This window comes from Loxodonta africana, chromosome 3 (assembly GCF_030014295.1).
Source record: "Loxodonta africana isolate mLoxAfr1 chromosome 3, mLoxAfr1.hap2, whole genome shotgun sequence".
Taxonomy (NCBI): domain Eukaryota; kingdom Metazoa; phylum Chordata; class Mammalia; order Proboscidea; family Elephantidae; genus Loxodonta; species Loxodonta africana.
In genome coordinates this window covers 197,133,686-197,150,949 of record NC_087344.1, presented here as the reverse complement: position 1 = coordinate 197,150,949, position 17,264 = coordinate 197,133,686, and the positions used below count along the sequence as shown (strand labels likewise).

Sequence of the window (17,264 nt, the reverse complement as noted above, 5' to 3'; positions counted from 1 at the left end):
TTAAGAAAATATATGATGAGAAAAGACTATTAAAAATTTAGTAACGATTTAAAACGAATTTTTAGTTGATTAATCAGAAGTGTAGCAACAAAAAACTGAAAAACAGCAGTACGAAGCTATATGAAATAAATTCTTCAGTCTACAGAAAGTGTTGACACAAATACGGATTTGCAGACGCCTTGCAAAACATCACAGTCTACCCCCACTACCCACAGCCCAAGGTCCACAGTCTACAGGCTAAGAACTACTGACTTAAACCAATACTTCAAGAAGAAGTACTATAGGACAGCAGTGCTCCAAAGCCTCTGAGTTTATAAAAAGTATCATAAAGAGACCCCAAAAAACTAAACACTGTTCAATGAACTTTTGGGACTATTAAAAGAACAGAGGAGCTGATCAACATAAAAAATTAAGCCACTTCAAAGAAAGGATTCTACTTCTAGCTCCGGTCACAGATGCAAAGCATTGGCAGATAACACAGAAATCAACATGCAGATGAAAGTTTTGTAATATTTCTCAAAGCTAAGTAAGAAGAGCAATCTAAGTCTGTACTGTCCATTGCCTAACTATTACCATATCCTTGCTGAGAGAACTGCATCACAGAGTGAGGGAGATAAAGGAATACCAAGGTAAGGTCATAAGGTCTATGTACCAAATGTGGCTCCAAGTCCTGCCAGGCCAGTGCTACGTCCTTTTTTTTCTGTAATGCACATCAGGCTCTCTCATCCCAAAGTGCCCAACTATCATGAAACTACCTGGCAACTCTATCAAGGATCCTCTAAATGAAATGCTGCCATTTACATGATGGAAGGGGTCCAATGTAATGAACTTGCCAACAGGTTGCTGGCCAACTGCCCAAAGGAACGGTGTCACATCAGAGACTCAGCATTGGTCTCTGCTGCTGGTAAATTGGGCGCTCAGCAGTGGCTGTAGCCAAGTCAACCTTGGTGAGCGAAAGGCCATATTGCTGAGCCCATGCATAACCTCCATCCCAGCCACTATGGCCATATTGTTCATGAGCCCACTGGGCAATGACAGGATGTGTCATACTATCCACTTGATTATTAAAATCCTCCTCTGTCGAGGTCACCTTTGGTGAGCACTCACATGAGACACAAATATCTTCACTTCTCTGGACCATTCCAACAGGTCTATTATGCCTCTTCCCCATACCACGTTGTCACCAAATTTTCCTTCCAAGTTCCTTCCAAGCCCCTGACCATCTAGACAAACCAGTGGCCACATCCTACAAATGAGTATACAATTGTACATCTGGCCATTTCTCTTTCCAGGCAAAGTAAACAACCAGATGCACTGCTTGAAGTTCTACCCACTGGGAAGATTTCCGTTCACCACTGTCCTTCAGGGAAGTCCCAGAGAGGGGCTGCAGTGTTACTGCTGTCCACTTGCGAGTGGTGCCTGCATATTACACAAAGCCATCTGTAACTCAGCACAAGTCTTCTCTTCCTCAGTCAACTGATTGTAAGAAACTCCCCACGAGGCCATAGGTACAGACTGGGAGAGGAAGGTAATGTGATAGGAGTAAGTCAATAGAATTTAGTGGCTCTATGTCCCCAGGTTCCTGATTATCTGCCCACATTTCCCCATCTCAAGTTTCAGGATCCCATTTCTTCCAAAATCAATGCCCTCACTTTAACTTCTGACACCATTCAAGCTTGGAAATTCAGTTTGTGATATAACTCAATTACTCTTAAGACTCTGGGTTTGGTTTTTGGCAATATCAGCTCTGTTAGAGTGACAGAATAGATTAAAAAAAACAGGATCCATCAATATGCTGTCTACAAGAGACACACCTTAGAAACAAAGACAAAAACATATTAAAGATCAAAGGATGGAAAAAATATACAAACTACAAACAAAAAAGGGCAGGAGTAGCAATACTAATCTCAGATAAAACAGACTTTAAAACAAAATCCATCGTAAAAGACAAGGAAGGACATTACATAATGATTAAAGAGACAATCCACCATGGGGACATAACCGTAATAAATATCTACACAGCCAAGGATGGCTCCAAAATACATAAAACAAACTCTAACCATGCTGAAAAGAGAAACTGACAGTTCCACAATAATAGTAAGAGACTTCAACACACCACTCTCAGTAAAGGACAGAACATCTAGAAAGAAACTCAACAAAGATAGAGGAAATCTAAAGGCCACAATCAACCAACCTGATCTCATAGACATATATAGAACACTCCACCCAACGGCAGCAAAGTACATTCTTTGCCAACACACATGAAACGTTTTCCAGAATAGACCACATCTCAGGCCACAAAGCAACCCTCAACAAAATCCAAAACACTGAGATAATACAAAACACCTTCTCTGATCACAACGCCATAAAAGTAGAAATTAATAACAGGAAGAGCAAGGAAAGAAAATCAATTACATGGAAACTGCATAACACCTTCCTTAAAAACCACGGGGTAACAGAAGAAATCAAAATGGAATCGAAATATTCCTAGAATCAAATGAGAATGAAAACACATCATACCAAAATATCTGGGAAAAAGCAAAGGCCATGCTCAGAGATCAATTTATAACAATAGACACGCACCAAAAAAAGAAAGGGACAAAATCAAAACGTTAGCTATACAACTTGAATAACTTAGAAAGAAACCAGCAAAAGAAGCCCACAGCCACCAGAAGAAAGGAAATAATAAAGATCAGGGCAGAAATAAATGAAATAGGGAATGGAAAAAAATCAACAAAACCAAAAGTTGGTTCTTTGAAAGAATCAACAAAATTGATAAACCACTGGCCAAACTGACAAAAGAAAAATAGGAGCGGACACAAATAACCCAAATAAGAAATTAAATGGGGGACATTACAACAGATTCAACTGAAATAAAAAGGATCGTAACAGTTCTACTCTGTCCTATAGAGTCGCTTTGAGTCGGAATCGACTCGATGGCACTGGGTGGGCTGGGGAACAGAGTACTATGAAAAACTATACTCCAGCAAATTTGAAAACCCAGAGGAAACAGGAGAAATTTCTAGAAACACATTACATACCCTAAACTAACACAAACTGAGGTCGAAAACTTGAACAGATCCTTTTCAAGAGAAGAGGCTGAAAAGATATTCAAAGGTAAGCTGGATCCTCTAAAGAAGTAAAACCAGTCAAGCGTATAAATATATAGAGAGAGATATATCAAGGAAACGGCTCACCCAATTGTAGGGGATGGAACATCCCAAGTCTGTGGATCAGGATAGAGGCGTCTTCTGATTCAAGCACCTGCAGGGGTTTGTGAACCCAAGATTGACAGGTTGGAAAACAGGGCTCTTGTTCACAGGCTGTAAAGATGGACGAATCCCAAGATGGGAAGGCAAGACCTCAAGGCTTCTCCTGATTCACGCAGCTGCAGGGGCTGGTGAACTCAAGATCAGCAGGTCAGAGAGCAGAGCTCTTGCTCACAGGCTGTAAAGATTGACTAATCTCAAGATCGATAGATAAATTGCTAGTTCAAGTTCTAAGAACCAGAGTTCAGATGAAGAGAAGGCAGCTGCAGGATCCTGAGAGGGCAAAAGCCAGAACATCCACTTATATTCGTATGCAGGCCACATGCTCAAGGAAACTCCCTTTCAACTGACTGGCTACTCAGCAGATCCCATCATGGGGGCGATTACATACAAACACTGAGAATCATGGCCCAGCGAAATGGACACACAATCTCAACCATTACAGGTAATAAAAAAAACTCCCAACAAAAAAAAATCCCTGGTCAAGATGGCTTCACTGGAGAATTCTACCAAACATTCAGAGAAGAGCTTGCACCAGTACTACTCAAATTATTTCAGAACACAAAAAAGGAAAGGATACTTCTGAATTCATTCCATGAAGCCAGCATAATCCTGACACCAAAATCAGGCAAAGACACCATAAAAAAAAGAAAATTACAGACCATCATCTCTCATGAATATAGATGAAAAAATTCTCAACAAAATTTAGCCAATAGAATTCAGCATCATATCAAAAAAATAATACACTACAACCATGTGGAATTCATACCAGGTATACAAGTATAGTTCAACATCAGAAAATCAATTGATATGATCCACCACAAATAGAACAAAAGAAAAGAATCACATGATCAACTCAAAATGCAGAAAAGGCATTCACTAGCGTTCAACATCCATTCCTGATAAAAACTCTCAATAACATAGGAACAGAATGGAAATTCCTCATTATAATAAAGGGCATCTATATAAAACCAAAGCCAGCATCACTCTCAATGGAGAGAGACTGAAAGCATTCCCCCCGAGAATGGGAACAAGATAAGTATGCTCTTTATTGCCACTCCTATTTAACACCGTGCTGGAACTCCTCGCTAGAGCAATAAAAAAAAAAATTTTTTTTTTTTTTTTATTGCTCTAGCAAGGAGTTCAGGCAAGAAAACGAAATAAAGGCCATCTAAATTGGTAAGGGAAACCCTGGTGGCATAGTGGTTAAGTGCTACAGCTGCTAACCAAGGGGTCGGCAGTTTGAATCCACCAGGCACTCCTTGGAAACTCTATGCGGGCAGTTCTATTCTGTTCTGTAGGGTTGCTATGAGTCAGAATCGACTCGATGGCAGTGGATTTGGTTTTTGGTTTAAATTGGTAAGGAAGAAGTAAAACTATCCCTATTTGCAGATGATATCATACTATACATAGAGAACCAAAAGGACTCCACGAGAAAACTACTGGAGCTAATAGAAAGAGTCAGCAGAGTGGAAGAATATAAGATAAACATAAAAAAATCAGTTGGATTCCTATACACCAATAAAGAGAACTACAAGCAGGAAATCAGGAAAGCAATACCATTTACAATAGCCCCTAAAAAAAATAAAACAATTAGGAATAAATCTAACCAGGGATATAAAAGACCTGTACAAAGAAAACCACAAAGCACTACTCCAAGAAACCAAACAAGACCTACATAAACTGAAGAACATACCATGCTCACAGATAGGTAGACTCAACATTGTGAAAATGTCAATTCTACCCAAAGCAATCCACAAATACAATGCAACCCTGATCCAAATACCAACAACAATCTTTAACGGGATGGAAAAACTAATCATTAACTTCACATAGAAAGGAAAGAAGCCCTGGATAAGTAAGGCACTACTGAGGAAAAAAAATAAAGTAGGAGGACTTGTACTACCTGACCTCAGAACCTACTATACAGCTATCGTAGTCAAAACAGCTTGGTACTGGTTGGTACAAGGACAGACACATTGACCAATGAACAGAATCAAGAAACCAGATATAAATCCATTCACCTATGTGGTCTTTCACAAAGGACCAAAATCCATTAAATGGGGAAAAGCAAGACTTTTTAACAAATGGTGCTGGCAAAATTGGATGTAAAGCTGCAAAAAAAAATGAAACATGACTCATACCTCACATCATACACAAAAACTAATTTAAAATGAATCAAAGACCTAAATATAAAACCAAAAACTATAAAGATCACAGAAGAAAAAATAGGGTCAATGCTTGAGGCCACATCATACACAAAAACTAATTTAAAATGAATCAAAGACCTAAATATAAAACCAAAAACTATAAAGATCACAGAAGAAAAAATAGGGTCAATGCTTGAGGCCCTAATACACGGCATAAATAGCATACAAACCATAACTAACAATACACAAACACTAGAAGATAAGCTAGATAACTAACTGGGATCTTCTAAAAATTAAACACTTATGCTCATCAAAAGCCTTCACTTTCAAAAAAGTAAAAAAAGGACCTACAGACTGTGGACAAAATTTTGGCTATGACAAATCCGACAAAGGTCTAATCTCTCAAACCTACAGGAAAATCCAACTCCTTTACAACAAAAAAACAAATAATACAATTAAAAAACGGGCAAAGGGTATGTATGAACAGACACTTCACCAAAGAACACATTCAGGCAGCTGACACATGAGGAAATGCTCATGATCACCAGCCATTACAGAAATACAAATCAAAATTACCATGAGATACCATCTCACCCTGACATTACTGGCACAAATCAAAAAAACAGAAAATAACAAATGTTGGAGAGGCTGCAACCATTTGGAAAACAATATAGTGCTTCCTTAAAAAGCTAGAAATAGAAATACCATACAACCCAGCAATTCCCACTCCTAGGAATATATCCTAGAGAATTAAGAGTCATCGCACAAATAGACATAAGCATACCCACGTCCACTACAGCATTATTCACAATAGCAAAAAATGGAGACAACCGAAGTGCCCATGAAAAGATGAACGGATAAACAAACTATGGTACATACTCACGATAGACTACTACGCAATGATAAAGAGCAATGATGAACCTGCAAAACATCTCACAACATGGATGAATCTTGTGGGCATTACGCTGAATGAAATAAGTCAATCAGAAAAGGAGAAATACTATATGAGACCACTATTATAAAAACTCATGAAGAAGTTTACACACAGAAAGAAATAATCTTTGATGGTTAGTAGGGAGGACAGGGTTGCGGAGGGAAAACTACTACTGAGACAATAGATAAGTGGTAGCTTTGGTGACGGGTAAGACAGTACACAATACTGGGGAAGTCAGCACAACTTGATCAAAGCGAGGAAATGGAAGCTTCGTAGACACACCCAAACTCCCTGAGGGACAGAACTACTGGGCTGAGGGCTGGGAACCATGTTCTCGGGGAACATCTAGCTCAATTGGCATAACGCACTGTATAAAGAAAATGTTCTATATCCTACATTGGTGAGTAGCGTCTGGGGTCTTAAAAGCTTGTGAGAGGCCACCTAAGATACTCCGCTGGTCCCACCCTGACTGGAGCAAGGCAAAAATTAAGAAAATCAAAGACACAAGGTATCTTAGCCATTTAATGCTGCTGTAACAGAAACACCACATGTGAATGGCTTTAACGAACAGAAATTTATTTCTTCACAGTAAAGTAGGCTAAAAGTCCAAATTCAGGGCATCAGCTCCAGGGTAAGGCTTTCTCTCTGCCGGCCTCCTCATCGATCTTCCCCCAGACTAGGCGCTTCTCTGCACAGAGACCCCTCGTTCAAAAGATGAGCTCTGCTCCTGGCACTGCTTTTTCAGTGGTATGAGGTCCCCCTTCTCAGCTTGCTTCCCTTTCCTTTTATCTCTTGTAAGATAAAAGATGGTGCAGGCCACACCCCAAGGAAACTCCCTTTACATTGGATCAGGGATATGACCTTAGTAAGGGTGCTACAATCCTACCCTAATCCTCTTTAACATAAAATTACAATTGCAAAATGGAGGACAACCACACAATACTGGGAATTATGGCCTAACCAAGCTGATACATATTTTGGGGGGATCACAATTCAATCCATGACACAAGGGAAAGATTAATCCAAAGGACTAATGGACCACAACTACCACAGCATCCACCAGACTGAGACCAGCACAATTAAGATGGTACCCGGCTACCACCCCTGGCTGCTCTGATAGGGATTACAACAGAGGGTCCAGGCCCATAAAACAAAACGAAACTAAATGGGCACATCAGCCCAGAGGCAAGGTTGAGAAGGCAGGAAGGGACAGGAAAGCTGGTAACAGGAAACCCAAAGTTGAGAAGGGGAGAGTTTTGACATGTTGTGGGGTTGGCAACCAATGTCACATAACAATAATAATTGTTTAATGATAAGCTAATGTGCTCTGTAAGCTTTCATCTAAAGTACAATAAAAAAATCATTAAGAAAAATGCACTCTAATAGAAAAATTAACAAAGACATAGAGAAGAAAAAAAAATCAGCTCTGTTCCTACAAGAAATAAGGCTTTCTTTCAGGGTGCAAGTGGCAACTTCGAGGTATTTTATGTGGCGCTTGAGCTGTGACTCTGAGGCCCTGAGCTCATCTCTTTCTTTCGCCACTTTGTCTAGTGAAAGTAGGACCAATTAATCAGCCTCCCTACACTTCTCATTCTGAAAAAATTATAGAAAAGTATCAAATATGCAATCATCCACAGCCTTGTTTCTCACAAACATCTGATCCATTGGTGGTGATATTTTGAGTATTTCTATTGTCACCTCACACCATGGGTTAGCGGTGCCCTCTTTAGTGCTGCAGGTAGAGTCATCAGTGCATAAGACCAGCGAGACTTGAGAACCAATTCATAAAACTCACCCCCACAATGTTGTTCCCCTAGAATCACTTTGGTACCAAATATTCTAGGCACGTTTAGGTGTAAGACAGTATGAGGGAAAACAACTCAACTTCTATTACAATGGGTTTAAGTAAAGGAACAAAAGGTCTCCTGGTGACCTGCTAAACACTGACCTGCTAGATGCTGACCAGACAACAAACCCGCAGCGTAAAAGACTGTTTGGGTCTTAAACAGTTAACAGCTGAACACAGCTACTACTGTTCTAAGGTGGGAACAGTTGAAAGGAACACACCAAAAGGCTCTTTATCCATGTCAGCATGTTCAAAATCCTCTTTGGCGTTACATGCAAATCCTCCTTAACGGAATACGGCTGGATTCAATGCTGGATGCTCCTGACTATGTATTACTCACTGATTTTGATAGTCAGTCCTTCCTTTTCAACTTCCTTCAAAGATTTCAATCTATGCATCAAACATGTATTGAATGCCTAGTTCATGTAAAGTGGTACAGCTGTGTGACTTTCAGCAAATTATTTCTCTTTGTCTTAGTTTTCTCATATGTAAAAGGGTGATAATAGCATCTCTCCTTGAGACAAGGTTTAAGCAGGATAAAGCACTTAGAACAGTGGCTGGCACACAGTAAACAGCTTAAAGGTTAGCCATTATTATCATTACTACTTATCTCCTTTTCTATAGAGTAATAGCTTTCATAAGGGCATTAAAACCAAAAACACCAAACCCATGGCCATCGAGTCAATTCTGACTCATTGTGACCCTACACGACAAAGCAGAACTGCCCCACAGGGTTTCTAAGGAGCGGCTGGTAGATTCAAACTGCCAGCCTCTTGGTTAGCAGCCTAGCAGCTGGACGCTTAACCACCTCGCCACCACTAAAAGAAAAAACATGTTATTATTTCATTAGTTCTCACAGTTACTGCAATTGAATTATGTCAATCTGTTAACGCCCCAATTAGACTGTGAAGGTCTTGCAGATAAACACATCTCATCTTTTTTTTTAGAAGCAATATACCATAGTGATTCATTATCTAGCCTCTGAGCCACACTGCCTGGGCTCAACTTCTGGCTCCACCTCTTACTAGCAGAGTGACTCGGGGCAAGTCATTTTACCACTATTCCCCGTTTCAATAATCTGCATCATTATCATCCACCCAAAAGCCCATGATAAAAATATGGAAGTCATCCTAGATCCTTTCTCTGTCCCTCATCCCACTTCCACATCATCCAGTTACCAAGGCCCATGATTCTACACTTTTTTAATATCTCCACCCTCCATCTTTCACCGAAATCCCAGGATTTTATCACCTCCTACCTGCACTGGAAACCCTGGTGGTGTAGTGGTTAAGAGCTACAGCTGCTAACCAGAGGGTCGGCAGTTCAAATTCGCCAGGCGCTCCTCGGAAACTCTATGGGCAGTTCTACTCATAGCGTCCTATAGGGTCGCTATGAGTCGGAATTGACTCGACGGCACTAGGTTTGGTTTTGGGTTTACCTGCACTACTCGTAACAGTCTTAAAGAGTATGTAAGATTTAAGTATGCTGTTTTTGCAGTTAGGTGCCGTAGAGTCAATTTTGACTCATAATGAGTCTGTGTGACAGAGCAGAACTGCCCTGCAGGATTTTCTTGGCTGTAATCTTTCCAGAAGTCGACTGCTGAGTTTTTCTCCTGTGGAGCAGTTAGGTGGGTTTGAACTGCCAACCTTTTGGTTAGCTCCTTGGATATAGGTACAGAAGTAAGCAAAAGATGTTCCCAGCAAGCAGAATGATGGGAGTCAAGAAAATAGGAAAAATAAGAGAATTTAAGAAACAATGACCAGATTAGTTAGGTTAGAAAATGGGGTTTATAGAAAGGAGTGATATATAACATAAAATTAGAAACCGAAACTGGAGCCAAACTGTGGTGCGTTTTACATTACAAGCTAGAGAATCTCAACTTAATCTTGTAGGAATTACTTCTTTTTTAATGGCAAAATATGTACTACTGGAACTTGGATCAACAAAATGCCTCTCCTATATTGCCCTTCTTCCTCCCTCTCAGTTCTCAAATAAAAGTACTAATCTAGTGGCGTCAGAAGCTAACACCAGGAGGAAGGATGCTGGTCAAGACCATCAGCACAAAGCTGATTCCTATCAGGTGGAGGTCAGACATACCTCCACTCTCCAGCTTTTTCATTTCCGACACCAGCCATGCTATCCACGGTACTCTCTACTTCTCTGTGGTGTTCAATGATTCGTTATAATGGCCACACACAACTCAGACATACAATTATGTGGCTTACTGGGGAAGTCACAGGCTACAACTCAGGATCAGGATCAACTTGGAAGTAACAGGCCACAACTAGGGTACAACTCAGGAAGCAGGACACAGTTCTTCAGTCAGGACAGCTTCCAAACAAGACAGCTCTCAGCTTCTTCTCGATCATGCCCACAGGCAGGCAGCCCTTCTCTGGGCTTCTCTCAGCTGTGCCCACCGTCAGGCCTTCTTGGCACCTCTGCCCTGCTCGGGCAAGTGTTACAGCTCTCTAGCTTGACCAACAAGTGCCCGGAGGAACCCCACTCCACCAGCAAGCCTCCTGCCAAAAGGCATTCAAGCTCTTTCTCACTCCCTGGGTCAGCAAGCCCACTGCATCTGCCTCGCACCAATCTCCTGGTTCCCGCCACTGCCACTAGTACTACTCCCACCATTTCTCTGCCACTGGGCTCTGCTGTGCTTGTTGCCACTTTTCGCCGTTTCTCACTGTCTTGCGCCATCTTCAGCGTTACAGCTCCCTCTCTCTCCTGTGTCTAGGAGCTTCTCCGTGCAGGGGCCCCAAATGCAAAGGGCGTGCTCTGCTCCAATTCCCTTAGAAAGCCAGTCACTTACTTGCATAGTAGTCAACCAATTCCCGCAAGGTCACATAATCCTATTGGGTGGTTTTACATACCCTACTTGCGTATCAAACTAACCTATCCCTGCAAAATGTGTAAAATAGGCCAATCACAGGGGAGGCTGCAGTCCGGCCAATTACTTTTGGCAAAATTTTAAAACCAAGTATAAAGGCCATATGTAAAGAGAAACCCATCACACCACAAAGACACACACATAAATATGTATGTTATAATAACGTTAACTTCTCTAGATTGTACTATAGAAACAGGCAAGGTATAGTGCCTAGCATCAGCTCACGAAAAAAATAATAATAATAAATACAGTCTTCAGATTATGGGAAAGCACCGAAGTTCTGAGTAATCAATGATTCAGGTTTCTAGAACCTGATATACTAACTGGTCAGAAGAGTTTTCTTCTTGCTACACGCAAGACCTTCCAATGGGTCTGCCATGATCAAATTCTTAGGAACACCCCCTGCTGCTTTGTACACTAGTCACATTAATGCCAGATTTTAGTTTTTATAGACATGCTTTAAGCAATAACTATAATGAGGTTTTTCACAAGCTTAAATTCTTAGCCTTTAAGAAGACACAGACCCTTTTGAGAACCTGATGACAGTTTTGGAGATTCTTCCTAGAAAAATCTACAAATGAACACACACCGAATTTGCATTTCATTTCAAGGAATTCATGAGCCCTCAGCACCCATTCACAGATCACAAGAATCCCTCTTACAAGACTGCTATTTTTCACGTATGAAAGACAGCAGTTTTCATCCTGCAAAGGGGGGTAAGCATTTCAAACTGTTTTGGGTTTTGTGTTGGGGGTTTTTGGTAGGGATTGATGGATTTTCATTTCATTGATCCATCCACTCCCTCACCTAGCTCTTCTTTTTATCAATGTCATATGACCAAGGAACACAGCAAAGGTAACAAAGTATCTGGGAATCAAATTTATGACCTTGCTCTCATTAAAACCATGCTCCAAAGAAAGGAGCTAACTATCAACAGCTGGAAACATAACCATAAAACCAAATGTAACATTGGTATTTAGTTACAACACATAGCCCAATTACACCTAGACCTACCCTGTGTCATCAAGCTAAATCCAGAGAAAAGAATGCTGCACGAGGTCTCTTGTGCTCATGTCTATAGATGACAGTATGAATACAATGATGAACAGTCTGCCTAAGAGATCTCTATATCCAAATGCTTTCCATATCTGAATAGTACCTAATCCTCAAACTTGAACTTCTTGCAGAATTATAGGCATGTGAGGCCACCTGGTGGACAAAATAGAAACACACAACTCTAAACTAGTTCAAGGCAGAGGTCAGGTCACTTTAGAAGGGCCCAGGTCTCCTCTTAATGCCCAAGTTCAATATCCTGTTTACCACACAATGTGGCCTTATCAGAGATTACAAGCCTGATTCTGTTGACAAAACACTCATCTTAGACCCAAAACAGACCCTATTATTTCAAAGATTGATCCCTTCAGTAAAAAAAAAAAAAAAAGAAAGAAACTTCATAGTCACAAAAACCTCATAATAAAACGACACCAAGAAAGTTTCCCAGATTTGCTGTGGGGACTATGGTCTTGGGGAACATCTAGCTCAACTGTCATAACAGTTTATAAAGAAAATGTTCTACATTCTACTTTGGTGAGTAGTGTCTGGGGTCTTAAAAGCTTGTCAACAGCCATCTAAGATACTCCACTGGTCTCACCCCATCAGGAGCAAGGGAGACGGAAGAAAACCAAAGACAAAAGGGAAAAATTAGCCCAAAGGACTAATGGGCCACAACTACCACAGCCTCCACCAGACTGAGTCCAGAACAACTAGATGGTGCCCAGCTACCACCACTGACTGCTCTGACAGGGGTCACAATAGACGGTCCCAGACAGAGCTGGAGAAAAACGTAGGACAAAATTCCAATTCACAAAAAAAAGGCCAGACCTACTGGCCTGACAGTAACTAGAGAAACCCCGAGAGTATGGCCCCCAGACACCCTTTCAGCTCAGTAATGAAGGCCCTCCTGAGGTCCACCATTTAGCCAAAGATTAGAAAGGCCCATAAAACAAAACAAGACTAAAAGGGCACACTAGTCCAGGGGCAAGGATGAGAAGACAGGAGGGGACAGAAAGCTGGTGATTGGGAACCCAAGGTCATAAAGGGAGAGTGTTGCCATGTGGTGGGGTTGACAACCAATGTCACAAAACAATATGTGTACTAATTGTTTAATGAGAAACTAGTTTGCTCTGTAAACCTTCATCTAAAGTACAATTAAAAAAAAAAAAGTTTCGTTGATTTTCTTCTTCATTGTTGTTGTCGTTAGGTGCCGTTGAGTCGGTTCCGACTCATAGCAACCCCATGCACAACAGAACGAAACACTGCCCAGTCCTGAGCCATCCTTACAATCGTTATGTTTAAGCTCCTTGTTGCAGTCACTGTGTCAATCCACGTCGTTGAGGGTCTTCTTCTTTTCCACTGACCCCGTACTCTACCAAGCATGATGTCCTTCTCCAAGGACTGATCCCTCCTGACAACATGTCCAAAGTATGTAAGACGCAGTCTCACCATCCTTGCTTCTAAGGAGCATTCTGGTTGTAACTTCTCCTAAGACAGATTTGTTCATTCTTTTGGCAGTCCATGGTATATTCAATATTCTTCACCAACACCACAATTCAAAGGCATCAATCCTTCTTCAGTCTTCCTTATTCATTGTCCAGCTTTCACATGCAAATGATACAATTAAAAATACCACGGCTTGGGTCTTTAATCTTCAACACCTTAAAGAGGTCCTTTGCAGCAGATTTACCCAATGCAATGCGCCTTTTGATTTCTTGACTGCTGCTTCCATGGCTGTTGATTGTGGATCCAAGTAAAATGAAATCCTTGACAACTTCAGTCTTTTCTCCGTTTATCACGATGTTGCTCATGGGTCCAGTTGTGAGGATTTTTGTTCTCTTTATGTTGAGGTGTAATCCATACTGAAGGCTGTGGTCTGTGATCTTCATTAGTAAGTGTTTCAAGTCCTCTTCACTTTCAGCAAGCAAGGTTGTGTCATCTGCATAATGCAGGTTATTCTTCATTAGCAGTAGTTAAATGAGACCAAAAGCCTTAGAGACATGTGTTCCCATGTTAAAACTCAAGAAAAAAGAAGTATCAGATCTGGATAGCTATCCCCCTTATTAGGATGAACCAACAGTTGCCATTTAGGTCAACTCTGACTCGTGGTGATCCCATATATGTCAGAGTAGAACTGTGATCCATAGGGTTTTATGGCTGATTTTTCAGAAACAGATTGCCAGGCCTTTCTTCCACAGTGCCTCTGAGCAGACTCAAACCCCCAACTTTTTAACTTTTTAGTTAGCAGCCAAGTGCATTAACCATTCACACTACCCAGGGACTCCTTGTTAGGGCAGGAACCACATGTTAGTCGTCTCTGTAACAGCCTCAGAGCCAAGGACAATTTCTGACAGACACCACATGCTCAAAAATGATAATCTGAATTAAAACAAATCATATAACACAAGCCTTACTGCCCTCCAATTTAAAAAAAAAAAAAAAAAAACACTGCTGTCGAGTTGATTCCAACTCATAGCAACCCTACAGGACCAGTTAGAGCTGCCTGCCCCATAGGGTTTCTGAGGCTGTAATCTTCAAGGAAGCAGACTGCCACATCTTTCTCCTGCTGAGCAGCTGGTGGATTCAACCACCTTTCAGTTAGCAGACAAGCACTTTAACCACTGTGGCACTAGGGCTCCTTCCAATTAAATACGCACAGCCTCAAATTCCACTCAGGTACCTTTAGTGGGTGCAGGCTGTATACTGATAATCGGTTGTTGTTTTGCCAGTGGTAGAAGTGTTGGTAGTGTCTGAATAATGATGGCTTTTGCTGGAACGCTGGAGTTGTTGGTTTGAGTCTTGGGTGTTGCTGGAAGCAATAAAGGCTTGGGCTGAATTGAAGGTTTTGAATTCATCTGAATTTTTTTCTTTGGAGTCAATCCATTATCTGGAGAAAAACCAAGCAAGCCACAAATCAATCTGAAGGTAATTAGACAAATCACAGAAAAAGGATTGTATTCACACCTTTCTCTACATATTATCTTGACCTCTGAGTAAATACCTTTAACTTAAACATAGCTACTCTATACCCTACTGGACTAAAGAAAAGCCATGAAATCTGAGGCCTTCCTTTGTAACCAAGCATGAAGCTTTGGGAAGGGAACACATGAACGGGGGTAACATAGCTGAAATTACTAAGTAAAGCCTAGAGGTGAATGAGGTAACAAATGTGACAGCCGAATAACCCTCATACCCAACATCTCTAACTTTAGAATCTCTCCTGAAGGTTATGGGACCTAAGTCTATTTTAAAGTACTTTTCACCTAGAAAAACAGAGACAACCAAAGAAGACTATTTCTTCCCTTTCCTCTCTACACTGAATCATCCATTAAAAAAACATTAGGTCCACTAATTTAAAACCACTAAGCAATTTAATAAACATAATGCTTAATCTAATTACTTTCTTCTAAAAATGGCAAGCAATTTAATAAACATAATGCTTAATCTAACACTTTCTTCTTAACTCAGGTTAAAAAAGTAAAAATAACAGAAGTTAGGAGAAGAAACAATACCAGTTTTGTTCCTAGGACTAATGACGGGCTTATCTTCCTTCAGTAGCTCTGTTGAGGAGGGGCTATTAGAGCTTTCACCATATAAGGAAAGGGGAGACATCTGGGAACTAGAAGACAAATCCAACTCCTCCTGTAGCAAAATAAAACACAAACAATTCATGCATAAGAGTGCCATCCTTGAGTAGCAAAATGCTTAGAGAGGCAAGACACGTATGTAAACAAAGAAACGCTTCAAGGCATCTTCAAGGCAAAGGTGTGATGTGTTAGAGACTACATCTATATATTAAGCACTAAGGCTGAATAAATCAACATTATCCATCACTACTAAAAGAAAAATAACTCAAAATACAGAGTATGTCTATGCCATCATCTTATAGTAAAAATACGAATCACTGATTTGCATCCACATTGCCTCCCACAATCTTTTTATCTTACTTGGTTCCTAGTCATACAAACATTTAGTATCACTACAAAGCTACAGTTAAAATGTCAATATCCTTTTCTCACAATTTCTTTTATTCAGTCTAATAAGAAGCTTAAAGCTCAAAGGAAGACAAACACTGAAAGGAGCATTTTTTTTTTTTACTTAATGAGTGAATTGATAATGTAGAGATATATAAAGATAATGTCAGTATTTTCCAAAAGTCTTCTTAGCATTTTTGGTCGATCTCTTTCATTTTGTTAAAATAAACCTAGCATAGGATAAAAGTAAAACTAAAAAAAAGAAAAAGATGGCATATACAATAACAGAATGGGTATAATCTCTACTTAATACTATTTTTAAAATAACCTACAAAATTATTAGAACATTTGTTTACTCTCAGGATAATGTAAACCAAAAAACCCAGTGCCGTATTGTAGGCCCTCTTAAGTCAAGAACCCGGAAGTCAGAAAGGAAGAAGAGACAGATTTGAACACATAAAAATTAAAACATTTACTAATGGACCACAACTACCGCAGCCTCCATAGGACTGAGTCCAGCATAACTAGATGGTGCCCGGCTACCACCACCGAGTGCTCTGACAGGGATCACAATCGAGGGTCCTACACAGAGTTGGAGAAAAATGTAGAACAAAATTCAGACTCACAAAAAAAGAGACCAGACTTACTGGTCTAACAGAGTGATGCTGTGTTCATCTCACTGTATCATAGTAGATGGTGTACGATTTCATTTGTCCTGTTACTGATGTTCACTTTGATCAGGTGATTAAGGTGGCATCTGCCAATCTACTCCATTGTGAAGCTTCTCTTTTTTCCCTTTGCCATAAATAAATATTTTGTGGGAAGGTACTTTAAAATTAGGTAAAAAATCCTGTTCCTTATCAAACTTTAAATTTATTCATTTATTTGTTTATATCAGTATGGACTCATGATTTCCTATTTTATTCAATAGGGTATAATCCATGACAAACCCAACTGAGGGGCATTTGATAAAATACCTAGCCTCTAATCTCCAGAAGTGACAAGGTCATGAAAGTCAAGGAAGAATAAAGATCTGTTTCAGACTGAAGGAGATTAAAGAGACAAGATAACCAGATACAATGCATGATTCTGAACCGGATCCTTTTTCTAGTCTAAAGGACATCTTTGGGACAAGTGGCACAATCTAAATG

General features: G+C 40.3%; 1 protein-coding gene across 1 annotated transcript in view; it reads right to left on the bottom strand.

The window, feature by feature from the left end:
* Nucleotides 1–17,264, bottom strand: part of ATF6 (activating transcription factor 6) — a 261,968-nt gene that overhangs the window by 217,967 nt on the left and 26,737 nt on the right. The window contains exons 5-6 of the mRNA XM_023554220.2: nt 15,652–15,781; nt 14,820–15,026 (exon numbers count right to left, since the gene is read on the bottom strand). Of these exons, the coding sequence (XP_023409988.1) occupies nt 14,820–15,026; nt 15,652–15,781 (337 nt within the window). The remainder of the gene's footprint in view (nt 1–14,819; nt 15,027–15,651; nt 15,782–17,264) is intronic.